This window comes from Hyla sarda, chromosome 5 (genome assembly GCF_029499605.1).
Source record: "Hyla sarda isolate aHylSar1 chromosome 5, aHylSar1.hap1, whole genome shotgun sequence".
Taxonomy (NCBI): Eukaryota; Metazoa; Chordata; class Amphibia; order Anura; family Hylidae; genus Hyla; species Hyla sarda.
Window position 1 is genome coordinate 137,011,768 of NC_079193.1, and position 20,666 is coordinate 137,032,433.

Consider the following 20,666-nt stretch of genomic DNA (forward strand, 5'->3'; position numbering starts at 1 on the left):
CTTACTTACCTCCTTATTGGATTTGAATTTAGATGAATCTTTTTTTATTGACTTTTTATTTTTTTGCATTTGTTTCAAATTTCTTTTGCATTTCAAAATTTGTAGACAGTACACTGGTAGAAGTTGATAGTGTTACCGCTACAGTACCGCTATTGAGGTGCCACAAACACAGCCTGAACCATAAACCTGTATGAGGTCTCTAAAGAATACAATAGTAATTTCTCACAATTGCATAACGTATGACTGGCATTTTCCTTCCTACATTTTTTTTTTTAGGAATTTAAATTGGCAAAGAAATGTAAAATTTTGGTGTAAGATGTACAAAAGTGGGGCAACACCAAAACTTTACAAATGTTTAAGCAATACAAGGGAGCTAGGAAAATTTAGCTGCCATTGTCTTCATTATATCACAGAACATTCTTGTGTGGCATAACTTATAAATAACAATGAGTAATGGAAAGTTTCCAGGCTCTTCTAATAGCTGAGTTTAGTTTAGAGGAAAGAAGGTTTCTACACCAGCACAGATGAGGGTTCTTTACTGTAAGAGCAGTGAGACTGTGGAACTCTCTGGCAGAGGAGGTGGTCATGGGGAACTCTGTGTAAAAGTTCAAAAGGGGTCTGGATGCATTTTTGGAGAGTAATAATATTGCTGGTTATGTATACTACATTTATAGGGACAGAACGTTGATCCAGGGATTCATTCTGCCATGAATTGAGTCGGGAAAGAATTTTTACCTCTAGTATGAGGATTTTTTGCCTTCCTCTGGATCAACTCAGTAGGAACTCATTAGGGATATAGGTTGAACTTGATGGACTCTGATCTTTTTTCAACCTTATGAACTATGTTACTATGATGCCTAAGTGACATATGTATATGGTGCATCACCCCAGGTCATATATGGAACGTTAAAGAGCTGTGCAGCAGAAGTAGACGACAAGTTCACAATCACATATGTCAGCAAGTTCTTACTCCAAAACCTACAATTTTCCCTACCAATCCTTCTCTTATTACGCCTTCATCTCTAAACTCCTGAAATGCTTAGTGTACACTCACCAATCTCTTCTTCTGTATCTATGTTTGGTGTTTGATACTGTAGACCACCAGCTCCTACTCAGCATGCTTTATTCTACTGACCGTAAAGAGGTATTACCATTTAATAATTTGATTGCCTATCACTAAAATATGCCATAATTTTAAGATCAATGGAGGTCTACCCTCTGAGACCATCACCAGCGCTTGTATATCCATGAGTCTACTTCTGACTTTTTCACTGGACAACAAAGTTCTCAAGCAACCCAGCAGTGCAGGAAACTGCAGCTGGCCCATTTCTTTAAATGGAGCTACATAGCAGTTCCTACACAGCTGGGCTGCCATTGTACAGAGGACAATCATTGAAGGTGATGCATCAGAACACCAGTGCTGTGTCTCATCCATTCTTAAAGGGCAACTGCTGCGAAATACACTTATCCCCTATACACAGGATAGGGGATAAGTGTCTGATCGCGGGGAGATCCAACTGCTGGGGCCCCCGTGATCTCCCAAATGGGGCCCTGGCATTGCTGCGCTGTGGCCGGCAACTGCGCGTAGCGTGAAGCTCAGTGAGCTTGACGGACACCCCCCTCCATACAGCTCTTGGTAAGCACGAACGCTGCATCCCGCCTCTCCCATAGAGATACATAACGGCAGGTGCGCCTCTTGCACAGGAGAGCCACGGCAGGAGATCGTGGGGTGTCCCAATGTTCAGACCCCCCTGCGATCAGACACTTATACCCTATCCTGTGGATAGGGAATATGTTTAATTTACTGCAGATTTCCTTTAAGATCAGAAGGGGTCCCATAGGTTGGACATCCCACCAATCACTTAGCTTCTCTCTTCCCTTTAGCTGTTAAAGAAAATGTATCATCTACATTTTTCGCGATTAGAGTCAGATAATGAAACGGTTGTTCTTTTTTTTTTAAATCATAGTTGTAATGTTTGTATTCACTCTTTTTTGTACATTATTATATGGGCTGCCATCTTCATGAGCTATTTTTAACAACATTTAGTAATATTCTTTACAGCAGGACCCTTAGACATAGACAAGAATAGACTGAGGTTGTCCTATCAAGATGAGTTGAGATGCTACTCAGCAACCTCTGTGAAGTTTTTAGAGGTCATTCTACAGGGAGGGGGGGATGCTGAATGGTGGTGGATCCAGTGTTATCTCACTACTGGTTTCCCCTTTCACTGTACTCCTTGTCTGCTCTGAGAAAAAAGGCACTACTGGGATATAATCTGTGTAACAGTGAGCGCTCCGGTCTCCTCCTCTGGATCGGAGCGCCCGCTGTCTCTGCCCCGGTCCACTGTGTCCCTGCGCGTCCTGGTCAGACAGCGGGAGCGCAGGGTCTCCTCCGTCGGGGATGCGGTTAGTGTGGCGACCGGTCCCCGCACACATGCCACATCCCATGTCCACTTACCCGCGGCCCCGTCCTCTTACACTGCCTCTGCCTCCCTCTGCCTCCTTAGGGCGCGCGCCGGCTTCATGAAATTTAAAGGGCCAGTGCACCATTGATTGGTGCCTGGTCCTCACTGTTCTAATAAAGGTTTCCAGACCCTTCCTGCCCTCGCCGGATCTTTGTGCCTCGTACCAAGAGAAAGCGTTCCCTATCATTATAGTGTTCCCTGCCTGTTGCCAACCCTTGCCTGTGACCTTCGCCTCTGAACCCGTGCTGCCTGCCTTGACCTGTTGCTAGTGATTACCGCTTCTGATCCTGTGCCGCCTGCCCTGACCTTCGCTACGTCTGACTACGCTTCTGCCTGTTCCTCCTGTACCGTGCATATCTCAGCAACCAGAGGGGTCGAGTCGCTATCTGGTGGAACGACCTGGGGGCTACCTGCCGCAGCAAGACCATCCCGCTTTGCGGCGGGCCCTGGTGAAGACCAGTAGCTCCTTAGATTCCGTTCCCTGGGTACGGCCCACATCATCACTCCTCTGGTCCAGTGGATCCACCTTCAGTTATCTGCCCGGACCGTTACAATCTGTTTAGAACAGGACGTCTGTCACGATTCGGCTGGCTGGAGGTGGATCCTCTGTGCCAGAGAGGGATTGGCGTGGACCGTGTTGGTGGACCGGTTCTAAGTTGCTACTGGTATTCACCAGAGCCCGCCGCAAAGCGGGATGGTCTTGCAGCGGCGGTAGCAACCAGGTCGTATCCACCAGCAACGGCTCAACCTCTCTGACTGCTGAAGATAGGCGCGGTACAAGGGAGTAGACAAGAGCAAGGTCGGACGTAGCAGAAGGTCAGGGCAGGCAGCAAGGATCGTAGTCAGGGGCAACGGCAGGAGGTCTGGAACACAGGCTAGGAACACACAAGGGAACGCTTTCACTGGCACAATGGCAACAAGATCCGGCGAGGGAGTGCAGGGGGAGTGAGGCATAAGTAGGGAGTGCAAAGGTGAGAATACTGATTAGGCCTGCTGCGCCAATCAGTGGCGCAGCGGCCCTTTAAATGGCAGAGACCCGGCGCGCGCGCGCCCTAAGGAGCGGGGCCGCGCGCGCCGGGACAACACAGACGGGGAACGGGTCAGGTACGGGAGCCGAGATGCGCATCGCGAGCGGGCGCGTCCCGCATCGCGAATCGCATCCCGGCTGGGAGTAATATCGCAGCGCACCCGGTCAGCAGGTCTGACCGGGGCGCTGCGAATGAGAGAATGCTGCGAGCGCTCCGGGGAGGAGCGGGGACCCGGAGCGCTCGGCGTAACAACGTCTTAGCTTAGGTTTAGCCCTAGTGGCCATAATGGAAATTGCAATATTTAATGATAATTAAAAAATATAGCTAGTAAAATTCTGAAAAAAAACAACACAAATAAAAAAATTAAATTAAATTAAAAAAACTGATTTATTTACTGGGTCATTTTTTGGATGACACATTCCCTTTAAAGGGAAACTGACAGCCGGTTCATATTCACTAAACCTAATAAATATGTTTATAGTGCAGGTGAACCTGAGTTAAGTGATGTATTATTCACTCTGATCCATAGTTTCATTGTAGACATAGAGACTCCGTTGCTAATATGTAAATATGCGCCTAAGTGCAATGGAAGCATGAGCCAACTCTCTGAGTTTCCCAGCCTCCCCTCTGCTGCCATATGCCCACTAGTCTATGAATATTCATATCCTTTTCAGAATAGTCACATGGGCATAGGTTGTCATTATGTTGCCAACAATAGGATTCTGCTGCACCAGAATTTCCAACTGAAATTCTGGATTAAGCAGAATTTCGGACAGAAATTCCATAGTGTGAACCTACCCTTTTGCACTGATTTATTCTTGTCTTGACTAAATCTCATTGCTAATTGGTTTTACCCTCTAATGCACTACACTGATGCCTCTACCCTGTGCCACTTCATCCACTGCACCTTTCTATATATACTCTGTATGTCCGCTTGTAGCTTGGATTTCCTGCTGTAGCCTGTGCCTGTGCGTAGCAGATGTGCAGCGGGAAATCTGTGGCCACAAACGGACACACAGAGCTACCCTTCCGCAGCAGGGAGCTCACTTGTGACTGCCGATAGAGCAGAGTGAAATACACTGCAGATGCGCTCAGTGTGACCCTACCTTTAATCTATGTTGGTTACAGTTGTTCACACTGGTCATACATGTTACTGGAAGATGGACAGACAACATTTCTGGGCATGTTTTGGGAATGCTCTTTTCCTAAAAGATTGTTAATTGTCTAGAGACTCTTGAACAAACATTTCAAACACGGCCAACTTTCAGACAAAAAAAGTTTGCAATCGCTCAGCTAAAATGAACATTCTTTGTTAAATTTCTCCCAGGAAACAATTATTTTATCTGAAATGAGACATTTTCATCAATTTTAATCTAATGTGCAAAACCTCTGTATTATCCCCACTCATCAGTCATCAACACGAAACTTGGTACGCTATAAAGTTAAAAGGCTATCTGTCTGTAGTGTATGTGTAGTTGATGCGTGTGTTTATACTGTCAAAGGAGAAATGCTTTCAAACAAAAGACAAACAGCATGTCAACTTGGAATTCAGCATTTTGGTCAATTACAGCCTTAAATTGCCTGTAAGATTACAATGTGAATTGGGATTTTATACAACTCATATACTTATCATAGTAAAGTTAAAAAATAAAAATAAAAAAAAGCTATACAAACAATTAACAATGTAAATGTTCCATCCCTTCCAATGGCATGGGACAAAGGGTCATGAATAATACAGACACTTAGAATAAACTTTCAGTGTAGAGCATAAGCCTTTTTTTATATAATGGTTATGGACTGTTCTATAAAATGTTAGTATCATAAGTACATAGGGGAAGATTTATCATAGGATTTAGACTATTTTTTCTCGTCTAAAATTGTCGCACAGAAAGTCGCAGTCTAAATACGTGCAACTTTTTTGCGACTTTTCTTTAGAGGATTTTTAGTACATGATGCATTCTTTTTGGCGAAAATTCGCATCGGGCAAAAGTACGCTGAAATGTCAGACCATACTGAAGCAGGTTTAAATACACCGTAGATCCCGAAGTCCGTGCGCAGAATTTATCAATAGCCTTGCGACTTTTGATAAATTAGGCGCACAATAGACCAGCCTTACGCATGTAGGTTGGTCTATATTGATGCGGAAAATAGACAACTTTGATAAATACCCCCCATAATGTATAAAAAGATTGCTGCAAATTCTCAAACTTACCTACGTAACCATTCTTATCCATATCAATGCCTCCAGAAATTGACTGCCCAAACATCTTCAGAGCTGGATTAATTTTTCTCCCAGCTATCCGCTATAGGGAAATATGAGAATAAGCTTAAAATTAATAGTATTAATATGCAATTTTAAAACCTAATAGAAACCAGGAATATCCAATGTCAGATAGATCCCTGACCTCTCATCTATAAAATCAGAACACGTGAGTACATAAAACACATTTCACAATCCAATAAGGCTATGTTCACACAATGGAATTTCTGCAGCAGCAGAGTCCCATTGATATCAATTGCATTCTGTTGCACTGTTCACACAGCAGAATTTCTGTGCCAGAATGCTCTGCAGGCACACAGTTGTTGGGGTGATGTTTGCACAGAAATTTTCTGTGCAGACATTCTCCCGTGTGAACATAGCCTCACACAATTTTTCTTCAACTAAAGATATGGTGGGAGATTTATCAAGGGATTTAAGCAGCTTTTATTGCTTACAAAGGTCGCACAAAAAGTTGCATGTGCGCCTGAGCAATTTTTGTGCAACTTTTGTGGGTAAGCAAAAAATACGAATCTGCCCTACCTAAGCAATTTTCAGTTTTTACTTTGGAGTGGTCTTGGATTTATCAATGCGAAAGTCGCACAGAAGCAAATAAAAGTTGCAAACCCCCTTCAAAAGGTCGCAAGTGTAAGCAAGGTCAGACCTGGCTTACAAACTTGCTTATGACAGCATTTGCAAAAAGCAGCACAAAAAGTGAGACTTTTTGTGCAAATTTTTTAACTTTCATTTTCACAGGAACCGTCTGACGAGCGGGTAGGAGATGTACACATCTCCGGGCCACGCAACACTACTACAACTCCCAGCATGTCCTTACTGTAAGGACATACTGGGAATTGTAGTTGTGCGGCAAGGGGGGAGTGTGTTAGATGGGCGGGCGGATGACAAGCATGTCACCCACCTGCACCGCATGACTACAACTCTCAGCATGTCCTTACTGTAAGGGCATGCTGGGAGTTGTAGTCATGCAGTGGGGGCAGGTGACAAGCTTGTCACCCACCTGCACATCTCCCCCCAGCCCTGCTGCATGACTGCAGCTCCCATTATGTCCTTACAGTAAGGGCATGCTGGGAGTTGTAGTCATGCGGTACGGTGCGGGCGGGAAATGTGCGGGTGGATTGCAATAAATGTACTAACCTATTTTCCTTGTTTGTTTTTTTTCCTTCTCATTTCAGATCCGTGTATCCTGTGGACTACAACGATGACCAGTGTTTTTTTTTTTTTTGTTTTTGTTTAATGCTAATAAAATGGTTAACGAGGGCTTGTGAGGGATTGTTATTTGGAATAAAAGTTTTTTAAACATGTTTTTTTTTACTTTACAGGCTTAGTAGTGGAAGTCGTCTTATGGACGGAATCCATTAATAAGCCAGGGCTTAGCATTAGCCCCAAAAACAGCTAGCGCTAACCCCTGATTATTACCCCGGTACCCACCGTCACAGGGGTGCCAGAAGAGCCGCTACCAGCAGGCCCGAAGCGTCAAATATGGCGCTCCTGGGCCTAGGCGGTAACAGGCTGGCATTATTTAGGCTAGGGAGGGCCAGTAACAATGGTCTTTTTCCAGCCTGGTAATGCTTGGTTGGTATTTGGCCAAGAATGAAAATACAGGGAACCCTATGTGTTTTTTTTCCCCCATAAATAATTAAATAATAAAAGAAAAATGCATTGGGTTCCCTATATTTTTATTCTCAGCCAGACACCAACCAAACAGCAAGAGCCTGACGTTACCAGGGTGGGTGAGGACCATTGTTATTGGCCCTCCCCAGGCTAAATAATGCAAGCCTGTTGCCGCCAAGGCCCAGGAGCACCATTTTTGAAGCTGCAGGCCTGTTAGTACCGGCTCTTTTGACTCATGTGAGCCAAATTTATCAACCCCCTGTGATAGTATGATAAATATGTCACACATAAGCAAACACAAAGCAAAAAAAAAAATAAAAATTCCCCATGGTTTTAATGATTATAAAACAAAATAATACAACTCTCGTGCTGACCAGCTTATAGGGGTACTACGCCCCTAGACATCTTATCCCCTATCCAAAGGATAGGGGATAAGATGTCTTATCGCGGGGATCCCGCAGCTGGGACCCCACGATCTCTGTGCAGCACCCAGCGTTCGTTTAGAATGCTGGGTTCAGGCAGCGGGCGGCCATGACGTCACATCACGCACCCTCAATGCAAGTCTATGAAAGAGGGCGTGGAGGCAGTTACGCCCCCTCCCATAGACTTGCATTGAGGGGGCGTGGCATGATGTCACGAGGGAAGTGGTCTTGACATCACGACTCTCGTCGCCTGCTCCAAGCATTCGGAACAAAATGTTCTGAACACTGGGGCAGCGGAGTACCCCTTTAAACCACCAACATCTGATTCATATGAATAATGAATGTGATGTATAATTTATAGCGGACATCACATTTACCCAAATAATATTATTAGGTTGGGTTCACAGTATTTTGGTCAGTATTTTTAGCCAAAACAAAGAGTGGAACTGACAGAAAAAAAACTATAATGGAAAGATTTGGCTTTTTCTGTGTTCTTAACCCCTTAAGGACCCAGCCAATTTTCACTGTAGGACACGGCCATTTTTTGCACATCTGACCACTTTCACTTTAACCCCTTAAGGACATAGGGCGTATCCATACGCCCCCGTTTCCAAGTCCTTAAGGACCGAGGGCGTATGGATACGCCCTGAGCATTTCCGGCCCCCGCCGCTAGCCGGAGGGGAGCCGGGGCCGGATGCCTGCTGAAATCGCTCAGCAGGCATCCCGGCATATCGCCCAGGGGGGTCATTATGTCCCCCCATGTCGGCGATTGCCGCAGATCGCTGGACAATTCAGTCCAGCGATCTGCGGCGGATTCCGGGTCAATCGGGTCTCCAGTGACCTGATGACCCGGAATTACTGGCTGATCGGGGCCGTCAGAGACGGACCCGAACAGCCAGAGCCAGCAGGGGTGAGGTGGCACTGGGGCCACCTCACGATCGCCCTGATTTGTCGGCCGGATTCCCGGCCGACCAATCAGGGCGCCTGCTGCGGGTGTCACTCCCGCAACCCGCTCTGCCCCTCTTCCGGAGGACGTGAGCGGGTGCGGGAAGACGACCCCCGGTGCTGGGGACCCCGATCCCCGGCGTCCCTGTTGGGATCGGGGCCCCAGGAGCGACGGTGGCGGCGAGGGACTGACCTGTGCGGCGGCATCGTGGAGCAGCAGCAGGAGGTGAGTGACAGCCTCCTGCTGTTGCTTAGCAACAGCTCCCAGCATGCAAAAAGGGCATGCTGGGAGCTGTAGTTATGCAACAGCAGGAGGCAGACCACCACAACTCCCAGCATGCCCTTATGGGCATGCTGGGACTTGTAGTTTTGCAACAGCTGGAGGCACATTCTTTCTATGGAAAAGTGTACCTTCAGCTGTTGTATAACTACAACTCCCAGCTTGCACAATCAGCTAAAGTGCATGCTGGGAGTTGTAGTGGTGCATCTGGTGGTTGCATAACTACAACTCCCAGCATGCCCGTTGGCTGTCGGTGACTGCTGAGAGTTGTAGTTTTGCAACAGCTGAAGGCACACTGAGTTAAGTAGCAAACCAGTGTGTCTCCAGCTGTTGCATAACTACAATCCCCAGCATCCCCAGCCAATGTAGTATGCCTCCGGCTGTTGCATAACTACAAGACCCAGCATGCCCTTCCGCTGTCTGTACATGCTGGGGGTTGTAGCTTTTGCAACAGCTGAAGGCACACTGGTTGCAAAACACTGAGTTTGTTTCCAAACTCGGTGTTTCACAACCTGTGTGTCTCCAGCTGTTTCAAAACTACAACTCCCAGCATGCACTGATAGACCGTACATGCTGGGAGTTGTAGTTTTGCAACAGCTGGAGGTATTCCCCCCCCCCCCCCCCATGTGAACGTACAGGGTACACTCACATGGGCGGAGGATTACAGTAAGTATCCGGCTGCAAGTTTGAGTTGCGGCAAATTTTCTGCCGCTGCTCAAACTGTCAGCGAGAAACTACTGTGAACCCTCCGCCCGTGCCACTGTACCCTAAAAACGCTACACTACACTAACACAAAATAAAATAAAAAGTAAAAAACACTACATATACACATACCCCTACACAGCCCCCCTCCCCAATAAAAATGAAAAACGTCTGGTACACCACTGTTTCCAAAACGGAGCCTCCAGCGGTTGCAAAACTACAACTCCCAGCATCCACTGATAGACCGTACATGCTGGGAGTTGTAGTTTTGCAACAGCTGGATGTTTCCCCCCCCCCCCTCCCCCCCAATGTGAACGTACGGGTACACTCACATGGGCGGAGGATTGCAGTAAGTATCCGGCTGCAAGTTTGAGCTGCTGCAAATTTTCTGCCCCCATATGGGGTGTTTTCTGAATCGGGAGAAATTGGGCTTCAAATTTTGGGGGGTGTTTTCTGCTATTACCCTTTTTAAAAATGTAAAAATTTTAGGAAACCAAGCATATTAGGTAAAAAAAAGTTTTTTTTTTACATATGCAAAAGTCGTGAAACACCTGTAGGGTATTAAGGTTCACATTACCCCTTGTTACGTTCCCCGAGGGGTCTAGTTTCCAAAATGGTATGCCATGTGATTTTTTTTTGCTGTTCTGGCACCATAGGGGCTTCCTAAATGCGGCATGCCCCCAGAGCAAAATTTGCTTTCAAAAAGCCAAATGTGACTCCTTCTCTTCTGAGACCTGTAGTGCGCCAGCAGAGCAATTTTCACCCCCATATGGGGTGTTTTCTGAATCGGGAGAAATTGGGTTTCAAATTTTGGGGGGTATTTTCTGCTATGACCCTTTTTAAAAATGTAAAATTTTTGGGAAACCAAGCATTTTAGGTAAAAAAATATTATTTTTTTTACATATGCAAAAGTCGTGAAACACCTGTAGGGTATTAAGGTTCACTTTACCCCTTGTTACGTTCCCTGAGGGGTCTAGTTTCCAAAATGGTATGCCATGTTTTTTTTTTTGCTGTCCTGGCACCATAGGGGCTTCCTAAAGGTGACATGCCCCCCAAAAACCATTTGTCGCTCCTTCCCTTCTGAGCCCTCTACTGCGCCCACTGAACAATTAACATAGACATATGAGGTATGTGCTTACTCGAGAGAAATTGGGTTTCAAATATAAGTAAACATTTTCTCCTTTTTATCCCTTGCAAAAATTCAAAAATTGGGTCTACAAGAACATGCGAATGTAAAAAATGAAGATTTTGAATTTTCTCCTTCACTTTGCTGCTATTCCTGTGAAACACCTAAAGGGTTAATACACTTACTGAATATCATTTTGAATACTTTGGGGGGTGTAGTTTTTATAATGGGGTCTTTTATGGGGTATTTCTAATATGAAGACCCTTCAAATCCACTTCAAACCTGAGCTGGTCCATGAAAAATAGCGAGTTTGAAAATTTTGTGAAAAATTGTAAAATTGCTGCTGAACTTTGAAGCCCTCTGGTGTCTTCCAAAAGTAAAAACTCATAAATTTTATGATGCAAACATAAAGTAGACATATTGTATATGTGAACCCAAAAAAAATTATTTTGAATATCCATTTTCCTTACAAGCAGAGAGCTTCAAAGTTAGAAAAATGCAAAATTTTCATTTTTTTCATCAAATTTGGGGATTTTTCACCAAGAAAGGATGCAAGATACCACAAAATTTTTACCACTAAGTTAAAGTAGAATATGTCACGAAAAAACAATCTCGGAATCAGAATGATAACTAAAAGCATTCCAGAGTTATTAATGTTTAAAGTGACAGTGGTCAGAATTGCAAAAAATGCTCTGGTCCTTAAGGTGAAAAAGGGCTCGGACCTTAAGGGGTTAAGCATTAATAACTCTGGGATGCTTTTACCTTTCATTCTGATTCCGAGATTGTTTTTTCATGACATATTCTACTTTAGGTTAGTGGTAAATTTTTTTCAATATTTGCATCATTTCTTGGTGAAAAATTCCCAAATTTCATGAAAAAAATTAAAATTTTTCATTTTTTTAACTTTGAAGCTCTCTGCTTACAAGGAAAATGAATATTCCAAATAAATTATATATGGATTCACATATACAATATGTCTTCTTTATGTTTCCATCATAAAGTTGACATGTTTTTACTTTGAAGTATAGCAGCAATTTTCCAATTTTTCACATTTTCAAAAACGAAATTTTTCAGGGACCAGTTCTGTTTTGAAGTGGATTTGAAGGGCCTTCTTATTAGAAATACCCCACAAATGACCCCATTATAAAAACTGCACCCCTCAAAGTATTCAAAATGACATTCAAAAGGTTTGTTAACCCTTTAGGTGTTTCACAGGAATAGCAGCAAATTGGAGAAAATTCAAAATCTTCATTTTTTACACTCGCATGTTCTTGTAGACCAGTTATTGAATTTTTACAAGGGGTACAAGGAGAGAAATCTTGCTAAAATGTGTAACCCAATTTCTCTTGAGTAAGAAAATACCTCATATGTGAATGTCAAGTGTTCGCCGGGCGCAGTAGAGGGCTCAGAAGGGAAGGCGTGACAGTGGGATTTTGGAGAGTGAGTTTTTCTGAAATGGTTTTTGGGGGGCATGTCACATTTAGGAAGCTCCTATGGTGCCAGAACAGCAAAAAAAAAAAAAAAAACACATGGCATACTATTTTGGAAACTACACCCCTCAAGGCACGTAACAAGGGGTCCAGTGAGCCTTAACACCCTACAGGTGTTTGACGACTTTTCGTTAAAGTTGGATGTGTAAATGATTTTATTTTATTTTTTCACTAAAATGCTAGTTTTCCCTCAAATAACATTTTTTTGCAAGGGATAATAGGACAAAATGCCCCCCAAAATTTGTAACCCCATCTCTTATGAGTGTGGAAATACCCTATGTTAGGATGTAAAATGCTTTGCGGGCGAACTACAATGCTCAGAAGAGAAGGAGTCACATTTGGCTTTTGAAAAGCAAATTTTGCTGAAATGTTTTTTTTGGGGGCATGTCCCATTTAGGAAGCAACAATGGGGCCAGGAAAGCAAAAAAAAAAAAAAAAAAAACAACATGGCATACTATTTTGGAAACTACACCCCTCAAGGCACATAACAAGGGGTCCAGTGAGCCTTAACACCCCACAGGTGTTTGACGACTTTTCATGAAAGTTGGATGCGTAAATGATTTTTTTTTCTTCCCACTAAAAAGCTAGTTTTCCCTCAAATTCAAAATTTTTGCAGGGGGTAATAGGACAAAATGCCACCCAAAATTTGTAACCCCATCTCTTCTGAGTATGGAAATACCCCATGTGTGGACGTCAAGTGCTCTGCTGGCGCACTACAATGCTCAGAAGAGAAGAAGCGCCATTGAGCTTTTGGGAAAAAAATTTGTTTGGAATGGAAGTCAGGGGCCATGTGCGTTTACAAAGCCCCCCGTGGTGCCAGAACAGTGGACCCCCCCACATGTGACCCCATTTTGGAAACTACACCCCTCACAGAATTTAATAAGGGGTGCAGTTTGTATTTACACCCCACTGGCGTTTCACAGATCTTTGGAACAGTGGCCTGTGCAAATGAAAAATAAAATTTTTCATTTTCACGGACCACTGTTCCAAAAATCTGTCAGATACCTGTGGGGCGTAAATGCTCACTGTACCCCTTATTACATTCCGTGAGGGGTGTAGTTTCCAAAATGGGGTCACATGTGGGTATTTCTTTTTTTGCGTTTATGTCAGAACCGCTGTAAAATCAGCCACCCCTGTGCAAATCACCAATTTAGGCCTCAAATGTACATGGTGCGCTCTCACTCCTGAGCCTTGTTGTGCGCCCGCAGAGCATTTTACGCCCACATATGGGGTATTTCCGTATTCAGGAGAAATTGTGTTACAAATTTTTGGGGGTCTTTTTTTCCTTTTACCGCTTGTGAAAATAAAAAGTATGGGGCAACACCAGCATGTTAGTGTAATTTTTTTTTATTTTTTTACACTAACAAGCTGGTGTAGCCCCCAACTTTTCCTTTTCATAAGGGGTAAAAGGAGAAAAAGCCCCCAAAATATGTAGTGCAATTTCTCCCTAGTACAGAAATACCCCATATGTGGCCCTAAACTGTTTCCTTGAAATACGACAGGGCTCCGAAGTGAGAGAGCGCCATGCGCATTTGAGGACTAAATTAGGGATTGCATAGGGGTGGACATAGGGTTATTCTATGCCAGTGATTAACAAACAGAGTGCCTCCAGCTGTTGCTAAATTCCCAGCATGCCTGGACACTCAGTGACTGTCCGGAAATGCTGGGAGTTGTTGTTTTGCAACAGCTGGAGGCTCCGTTTTGGAAACACTGCCATACAATATGTTTTAAATTTTTATTGGGGGGGACAGTGTACGGGGGTGTATATATTGTGTTTTACCCTTTATTATGTGTTAGTGTACTGTAATGTTTTTAGGGTACATTCGCACTGGCGTGTTACGGTGAGTTTTCCGCTAGGAGTTTATGCTGCGGCGAAAAATTTGCCGCAGCCCAAAGTTGAAGCAGGAAACTTACTGTAAACCTGCCCATGTGAATGTACCCTGTACGTTCACCTGGGGGGAAAACCTCCAGCTGTTTCAAAACTACAACTCCCAGCATGTACTGACAGACCGTGCATGCTGGGAGTTGTACTTTAGTAACAGCTGGAGGCACACTGGTTGGAAAACCTACAGTTAGGTTCTGTTACCTAACTCAGTATTTTCCAACCAGTGTGCCTCCAGCTGTTGCAAAACTACAACTCCCAGCATGTACTGATCGCCGAAGAGCATGGGAGAGGTAGTTATGCAATAGCTGGAGGTACGCAACTACAACTCCCAGCATGCAGAGACAGCTGTTTGGGCATGCTGGGATTTGCAGTTTTGCAACATCTGGAGGGCTACAGATTTAGAGAACACTGCAAAGTGATCTCCAAACTGTGGTCCTCCAGCTGTTGGAAAACTACAAATCCCAGCATGCCCAGACAGCAAACAGCTGTTTGGGCATAGGAGTTGTAGTTTTGCAAGATCTGGAGGAATACAGTTTAGAGATCACTGTATAGTGGTCTCTAACTGTAGCTCTCCAGCTGTTGCAAAACTACATATTCCAGCATGCCTAAACAGCTGTCTGGGCATGCTGGGAGTTGAAGTTTTGCAACATCTGGAGGGCTACAGTTAGAGACCACTGTATAATGGTCTCAAACTGTACCTCCAGATGTTGCTAGGCAACTCGGATCCAGCCGCCCGCCGATCTCCGTCGCCCGCTGCCTCCGACGCCCGCCCGGATCGGTAAGTGGATCTTCGGTGCCGGTCCTCTGTCGTTTCCCCGTTCTGCCCCGCCTATTGTGGGTGGGCAGGACGGGGAAAACTAAAGTTAACCCCCCCGCCCCCGATCTGCTATTGGTGGTCGCTTCTAGACTACCAATAGCAGGGATAGGAGGGGTGGCACCCCTGCCACCTCACTCCTATCCCTTCAGGGGCAACGTGGGTGTCTTAGCCAACCGCGATCCCCCTTATATTCCGGGTCACCGGGTCACCATAGACCCGTAATGACCCGTAATTGCGCAAATCGCAAGTGTGAATTCACTTGCGATTTGCCGCGATTGCCGACATGGGGGGGTCTAATGACCCCCCTGGAATTTTGCACGGGATGCCTGCTGAATGATTTCAGCAGACATACCGGTCCCGGAATTCTCCATGATGTATGCGTATGTCATGGGTCCTTAAGTACCAGGGTGTCATGACGTACGCGTACGTCAAGGGTCCTTGAGGGGCTAAAGGACAACTGCAGCGTTTTAACACTTATCAAATATCCATCCGACCGCTGGGACACCCCCCTCATTTTCCTGAACGGGGCCCCCGCATTAATGCTCATTGAGAGCACTAATGCACATAGTGTCGACCTCCACGCCCCCTCCCCATACAGTTCTATGGGAGAGGTGGGGAGACACGAACACTGCCTCCCCACCTCTCCCAAAGAACTACATAGAGGAGGTGTGTCGGCCGCAACGTCATGCTGCGGTCGGCACGCCTCCTGCATAGGAGAGCCGCAGCAGAGCCGTGGCCCCGTGCAGGAGATCGCAGGGGGTTCCAGCGTTTGGACCCCCCGCGATCAAACACTTATCCCCTATCCTGTGGATAGGAAATAAGTTGTTTTCGGCCGCAGATGGCCTTTAAAACAACCCTGGTTTTGCCTAAAATTCCGAACAAGATACAATGTGTGGACTCAAGCTTATTAACTGAACTGGGCAAGCAAACAAAATTTTAAACAAAATATAAACTCTATAATAACGTCAGAATGGATTTTAAGAAACATGCAACAGTATATAAAGGCAGAACTACTTTTATGAAGTATTTTTTCCATCTATTAAAAGTCATTGTAATGCACTAACCATTGAATACTTAGGGACAATGCCATCTTCATCACCATGATATATGTAGACCGCTCCTACATAGTCATCTTCTTTTGGAGCCCCAATAGCAACATCTGTTTACAAAAAGACAAGAAATATGTGGATAATGTAAAACAGATAGGTTGGCAATAGAATTCTCTTGGGGCAAGACATTCATATTGCTTCTTTAAGGAGAAATTAAATATTGAAAATTAATAGAAATGTTTAGCTTCTGCCCAAATTCACTTTACAACTTTCTGTTAGGCACTACATGGTTATGCAACATGTCCATAGCAACCAGTCTGTCGCAGGTCTATCTAGAATCTATATACCGGTATATAAAATGTTATGTATGCATGTATGTATGGATGTTCCAGCAAAACTTCAAAATGGTTGGAGATATTTCAATGAAATTTAGTACACAGGTTACATATATGTCAACTAAAAACATAGTAGTGTTAAATCAACCCCAATTCACCCCCTTATGCAATGGTGTTTTTTTTTTGTCTGAAGTCCTATGCAAGTTTATGGGACTCCCAGCACATCTCTTGATCGCATTACTCTCAGGCTGCAGAGACAGCCCGGGATTTTTGAACATCCTGCTGACTGTCCAGCAGGTAGGTGCAGAGAATAGTTAGTGTGGGGGTCAGATATAAGGATCGGGTATGAGAACAGGATATGAGGAATGGATGAGAGCCACAGTGTTGCCTTTCCTCTCCTACAAGGTTTAGGTAGAAAGACCCAGCAACATCAGGCACTCAGCTTCTTTTCAATAAACTGAGAGCAGAGCAGAACTTTTTATAACAGCTCAAAATGCATGGCTTCACTTTAATCCACCGTTTTAATAAAAAGTTAACGTTTTCCCAGTATACACTAGTGAGTGATACTGACTATACACTAAAGGTGATTTACCAGAGTAGACGATACTCACTGTAGTATAAAACAGTATCTAATGGATACATGGCTGTTAAGAATTTTTGGCAGAAAAGCTTAAATATACATTGTGCTAAGTCAAACACCTCAACACTCTCCTCACACAATGATATCTGCATGTGAAACTGTTGCATATAGGAATAAAAGGAAATAACACCATTGATACGAAAGTAAAGGGCTTTAAGTCTTTGTGCTAAGCTTCTACTTATATGTTATCAGGAAAAGATACCAGACTGCATTTTGATTTTATTTCATGTAAATATTTGATTGCAAAACTAAAGTCTATGGTATTAAAATATAAATGATATATTTTGATATAAAAACACATATACAATTCGGCATGGAAGTAAATATGCCTGCTAGGTCCTAGTCATTGATTTTCATGAACACATCTTTAAAGTATTCTATGCTTGAAATGTTATCCCCTATCCACAGGATAGGAGTTAACAAGCTGAAAGTTTAGGGTCTGACTGCTGGGACCCCCATTGATCACAAGAATGGGGTAAAATTGTCCTCCAAATGAATGGAGTGCACCAAGTGTACATTCTTTGTGAGGCTTCTGAACATTGCAGAGCGCTAAACACTTCTGTGCTAACAGCCTCAATGTTACAAGTATAGCAAAATCTAAATATTCTAAATATTTAATGTTCAGTTTTCTTGTTTACAGAAGAGCGCAGTAGCTTTATTATTTTTGCATTTACATTACAGCCAAAGCAGCGTGCACAGGTACATTTTGATCACTATGCTTAGAGGTGCTGACCATTAATTTTTTGACAAAAAAAAAATAAAAATATATATATATATATATATATATATATACACAGACTTAAAGGGGGTTTTCCAGGATAACTTAATAGTTTATTAACTGCCTCTCTGTGCATTAAAACAACAAAAGCCAGCATACTTACCTCCCCGGCTCCCCCAGCGCTGCAGCTGTCAGATCTTCTGTACATGGTCTATGAGAAGAAAAAACTTAGATTTGTAATACTGGATAATCACCTGGATATCCATCATCATCGATATCTCCAAGGTTTGCCATGCTTTCTCCGAAGTGTGCATTATATGCATTGTCTCCATTCAATGAAATCTGTTCATCCATTACACCCTAGCAAACAGGAAACAAAAGAGGAATCATGGAAACAGTGCATTAGTGATGTAGTTAATAGAAATCTATCCTAATAAACAATAGCGTGTTTCACAGTCAGGAAGCACCTAAGAAGATAATAAGCTTTCTAAATAACACCAGGGAGTATGTTTTTTATGTAGACTACAAACATATATAAAGAGTAAAGACATACTACTACAGTAAGTATGATTTATGGGAGGGGCCGCCACGCCCCCTCCCATAGACTTGCATTGAGGGGACGGGGCGTGACGTGACACGGGGGTGGAGTCATGATGTCACGGACTTCCGTTCCCGTGGTCGTGACCCAGACCCTTCAGCGCTTCCGGACAAGAAACAGGTGGGTGCCGCATGCTATATTGCGGGGGTCCCCAGCGGCGGGACCCTAGGGATAAGATGTCTAGGGGTGGAGTACCCCTTTAAAAGAGTACAACAACAAAAAATAAGTGAATAAGTGAAAAAAAAAGTCAATTAACCCTATCCTTAATAAAAGTTTGAATCACCAGTTTTCCCAGTTTTTAAAATAAAATAATGTAATCAAAAGTAAACTTATTCATATGTGGTACCCCCATATGTTTAAATGTCTGAACTATTGAAATTTAAGGTTAGTTAAAACACATGGTTGATGGCGTACACATACAAAAATACCAAAGTCCAAAACTGTGCATTTTTGGTCCCTTCATATACCATTAAAAAAAAAAAAAAAGAGCTGAAAAAGTCCCATCAAAACAAAAATGGTACAAATAAAAATGACAAAAATAAAAAATGATCCCGTATGCGGAAAAATAAAAAAGTTATAGAGGTCAGAAGAGAACAATTTTAAGCATAATAATTTTGGTGCATGTAGTTATATGTGTGTAGTTAAAAGCAGTTATACCCAGAAAGTCTGAAATGAGTCAACTGTCACTGGATTCACCCACCAATGATTGAAATGCTTCTCCCTATGCACAATGCAGGCAGCTGCTTTCCAGGCGTAAGTGCTCCTAAACTATACAACCCTACAGCATCAGGGATAGAGAGGCCATTGACTTGTATACTTACACTATGAACAGTGGTCATTTGTTTAGGTAAAATGAAGCAATGCTTTTAGGTACAACTTATTTACTAGTTTTCTACCAAATTGTGTTAAAAAATGTGAATGAACAATGCAATGTACAATCTGGCATTGCTTAGTATTTTGTATTATATTCCCTAAAAGGCATGGGCTGTGTTGGGAAATATGGTGCACACTGCCATTCCATACTGGCATGAGGCCAATGTTTCCCTGCCAGATGTTACAAACACACTTGTAATTTCCTTTACAACCATTCTGAAAGGCAATCCCAAAAGACCGAATAACAATTCAATTTCTGTAGTAATTCAAAAATAATTTTTAATTTTTTTAATGAGTCTATCGAAAAAAAAAATATAAGTATACAAATATTGGAAGACATAGAGAAGTTGCTCATATCGAAGGGGAAATAAAATTAATTGAAATAGACTTTGTAAACCAGAGAGATTTGAAACAATGTCAGGCAATAACCAAACCCCTTTTAGATCCGAGATGATAGAAACCTGATTAACATAATGGGTTTACTAGAGAGGCAGTAAACTGAATATCTTCCATTTCCAGCTGGCAAAGCCGTACATCCATGATTTGTCTTTTCATGTTGTAAGAAACACTCATAAGAAAGAAAGACCCGCAATTGTTGAAACCCTGCCAAATGTAATTCTGGGTTACGAAGTCTGTAAATTCTAGGAAATGACTATACGTCTGCAAGTAAAATAGATTTATGTCTAAGGGAAATCAACAGAGAGGAGGCCATAGAGGAGTAAATGCACTCCTCTTAATATAATCCTAAAGAAAGCAAAGCACATGGGTAAGCTTTTAAAGTGACAGTAAAACAATTAACAGATTGTCCACTGAGAATACATTAAAATGTCTCTAAATATGAATTAATTTCACCATATACCGCACAACCAACATGTATCTCAATGCGCCAAAGCACCTGGCTGAACAATCAGGTGAAGACTTTGTTTGCATGGTGCAGTGCTTATGCAAATTTCCAATCAAATCTTAACCCCTTATGGACCTGGCCAATTTTATTTTTGCATTTAGTTTTTTTTGCCTTCTAAAAATCATAACTCTTTTATATTTTCATCCACAGACCCATATGGGGGCTTGTTTTTTGAATAACCAATTTTACTTTGCAATAACATCACTCATTTTACCATAAAATGTATGGTGCAACCAAAAAAAACATTATTTATGTGGGGAAATTGAAAAGAAAACTGCAATTTTGTAAATTTTGGAAGATTTTGTTTTCACGCTGTACACTTAACAGTAAAAATGACATGTATTCTTCATTCTGTGGGTCAATATGATTAAAATTATACCCATATTATATGCTTTTCTATAATTGTACCGCTCAAAAAAAATCTCAAACTATTTTAACAAAATTAGTATGTTTAAAATTGCCCTATTTTGACCACCTATAACTTTCTAATTTTTCTGTGT

At 42.9% G+C, this 20,666-nt stretch overlaps 1 protein-coding gene across 2 annotated transcripts in view; it reads right to left on the minus strand.

Annotated features, from left to right (window-relative positions):
- The window catches only part of ITGA9 (integrin subunit alpha 9), a 519,026-nt gene that overhangs the window by 346,676 nt on the left and 151,684 nt on the right, over positions 1-20,666 (minus strand). For both annotated transcript variants that reach the window (XM_056520347.1, XM_056520346.1), the window contains exons 10-12: positions 18,046-18,151; positions 16,114-16,208; positions 5,706-5,796 (exon numbers count right to left, since the gene is read on the minus strand). In XM_056520347.1, coding sequence (XP_056376322.1) covers positions 5,706-5,796; positions 16,114-16,208; positions 18,046-18,151 — 292 coding nt within the window. The remainder of the gene's footprint in view (positions 1-5,705; positions 5,797-16,113; positions 16,209-18,045; positions 18,152-20,666) is intronic.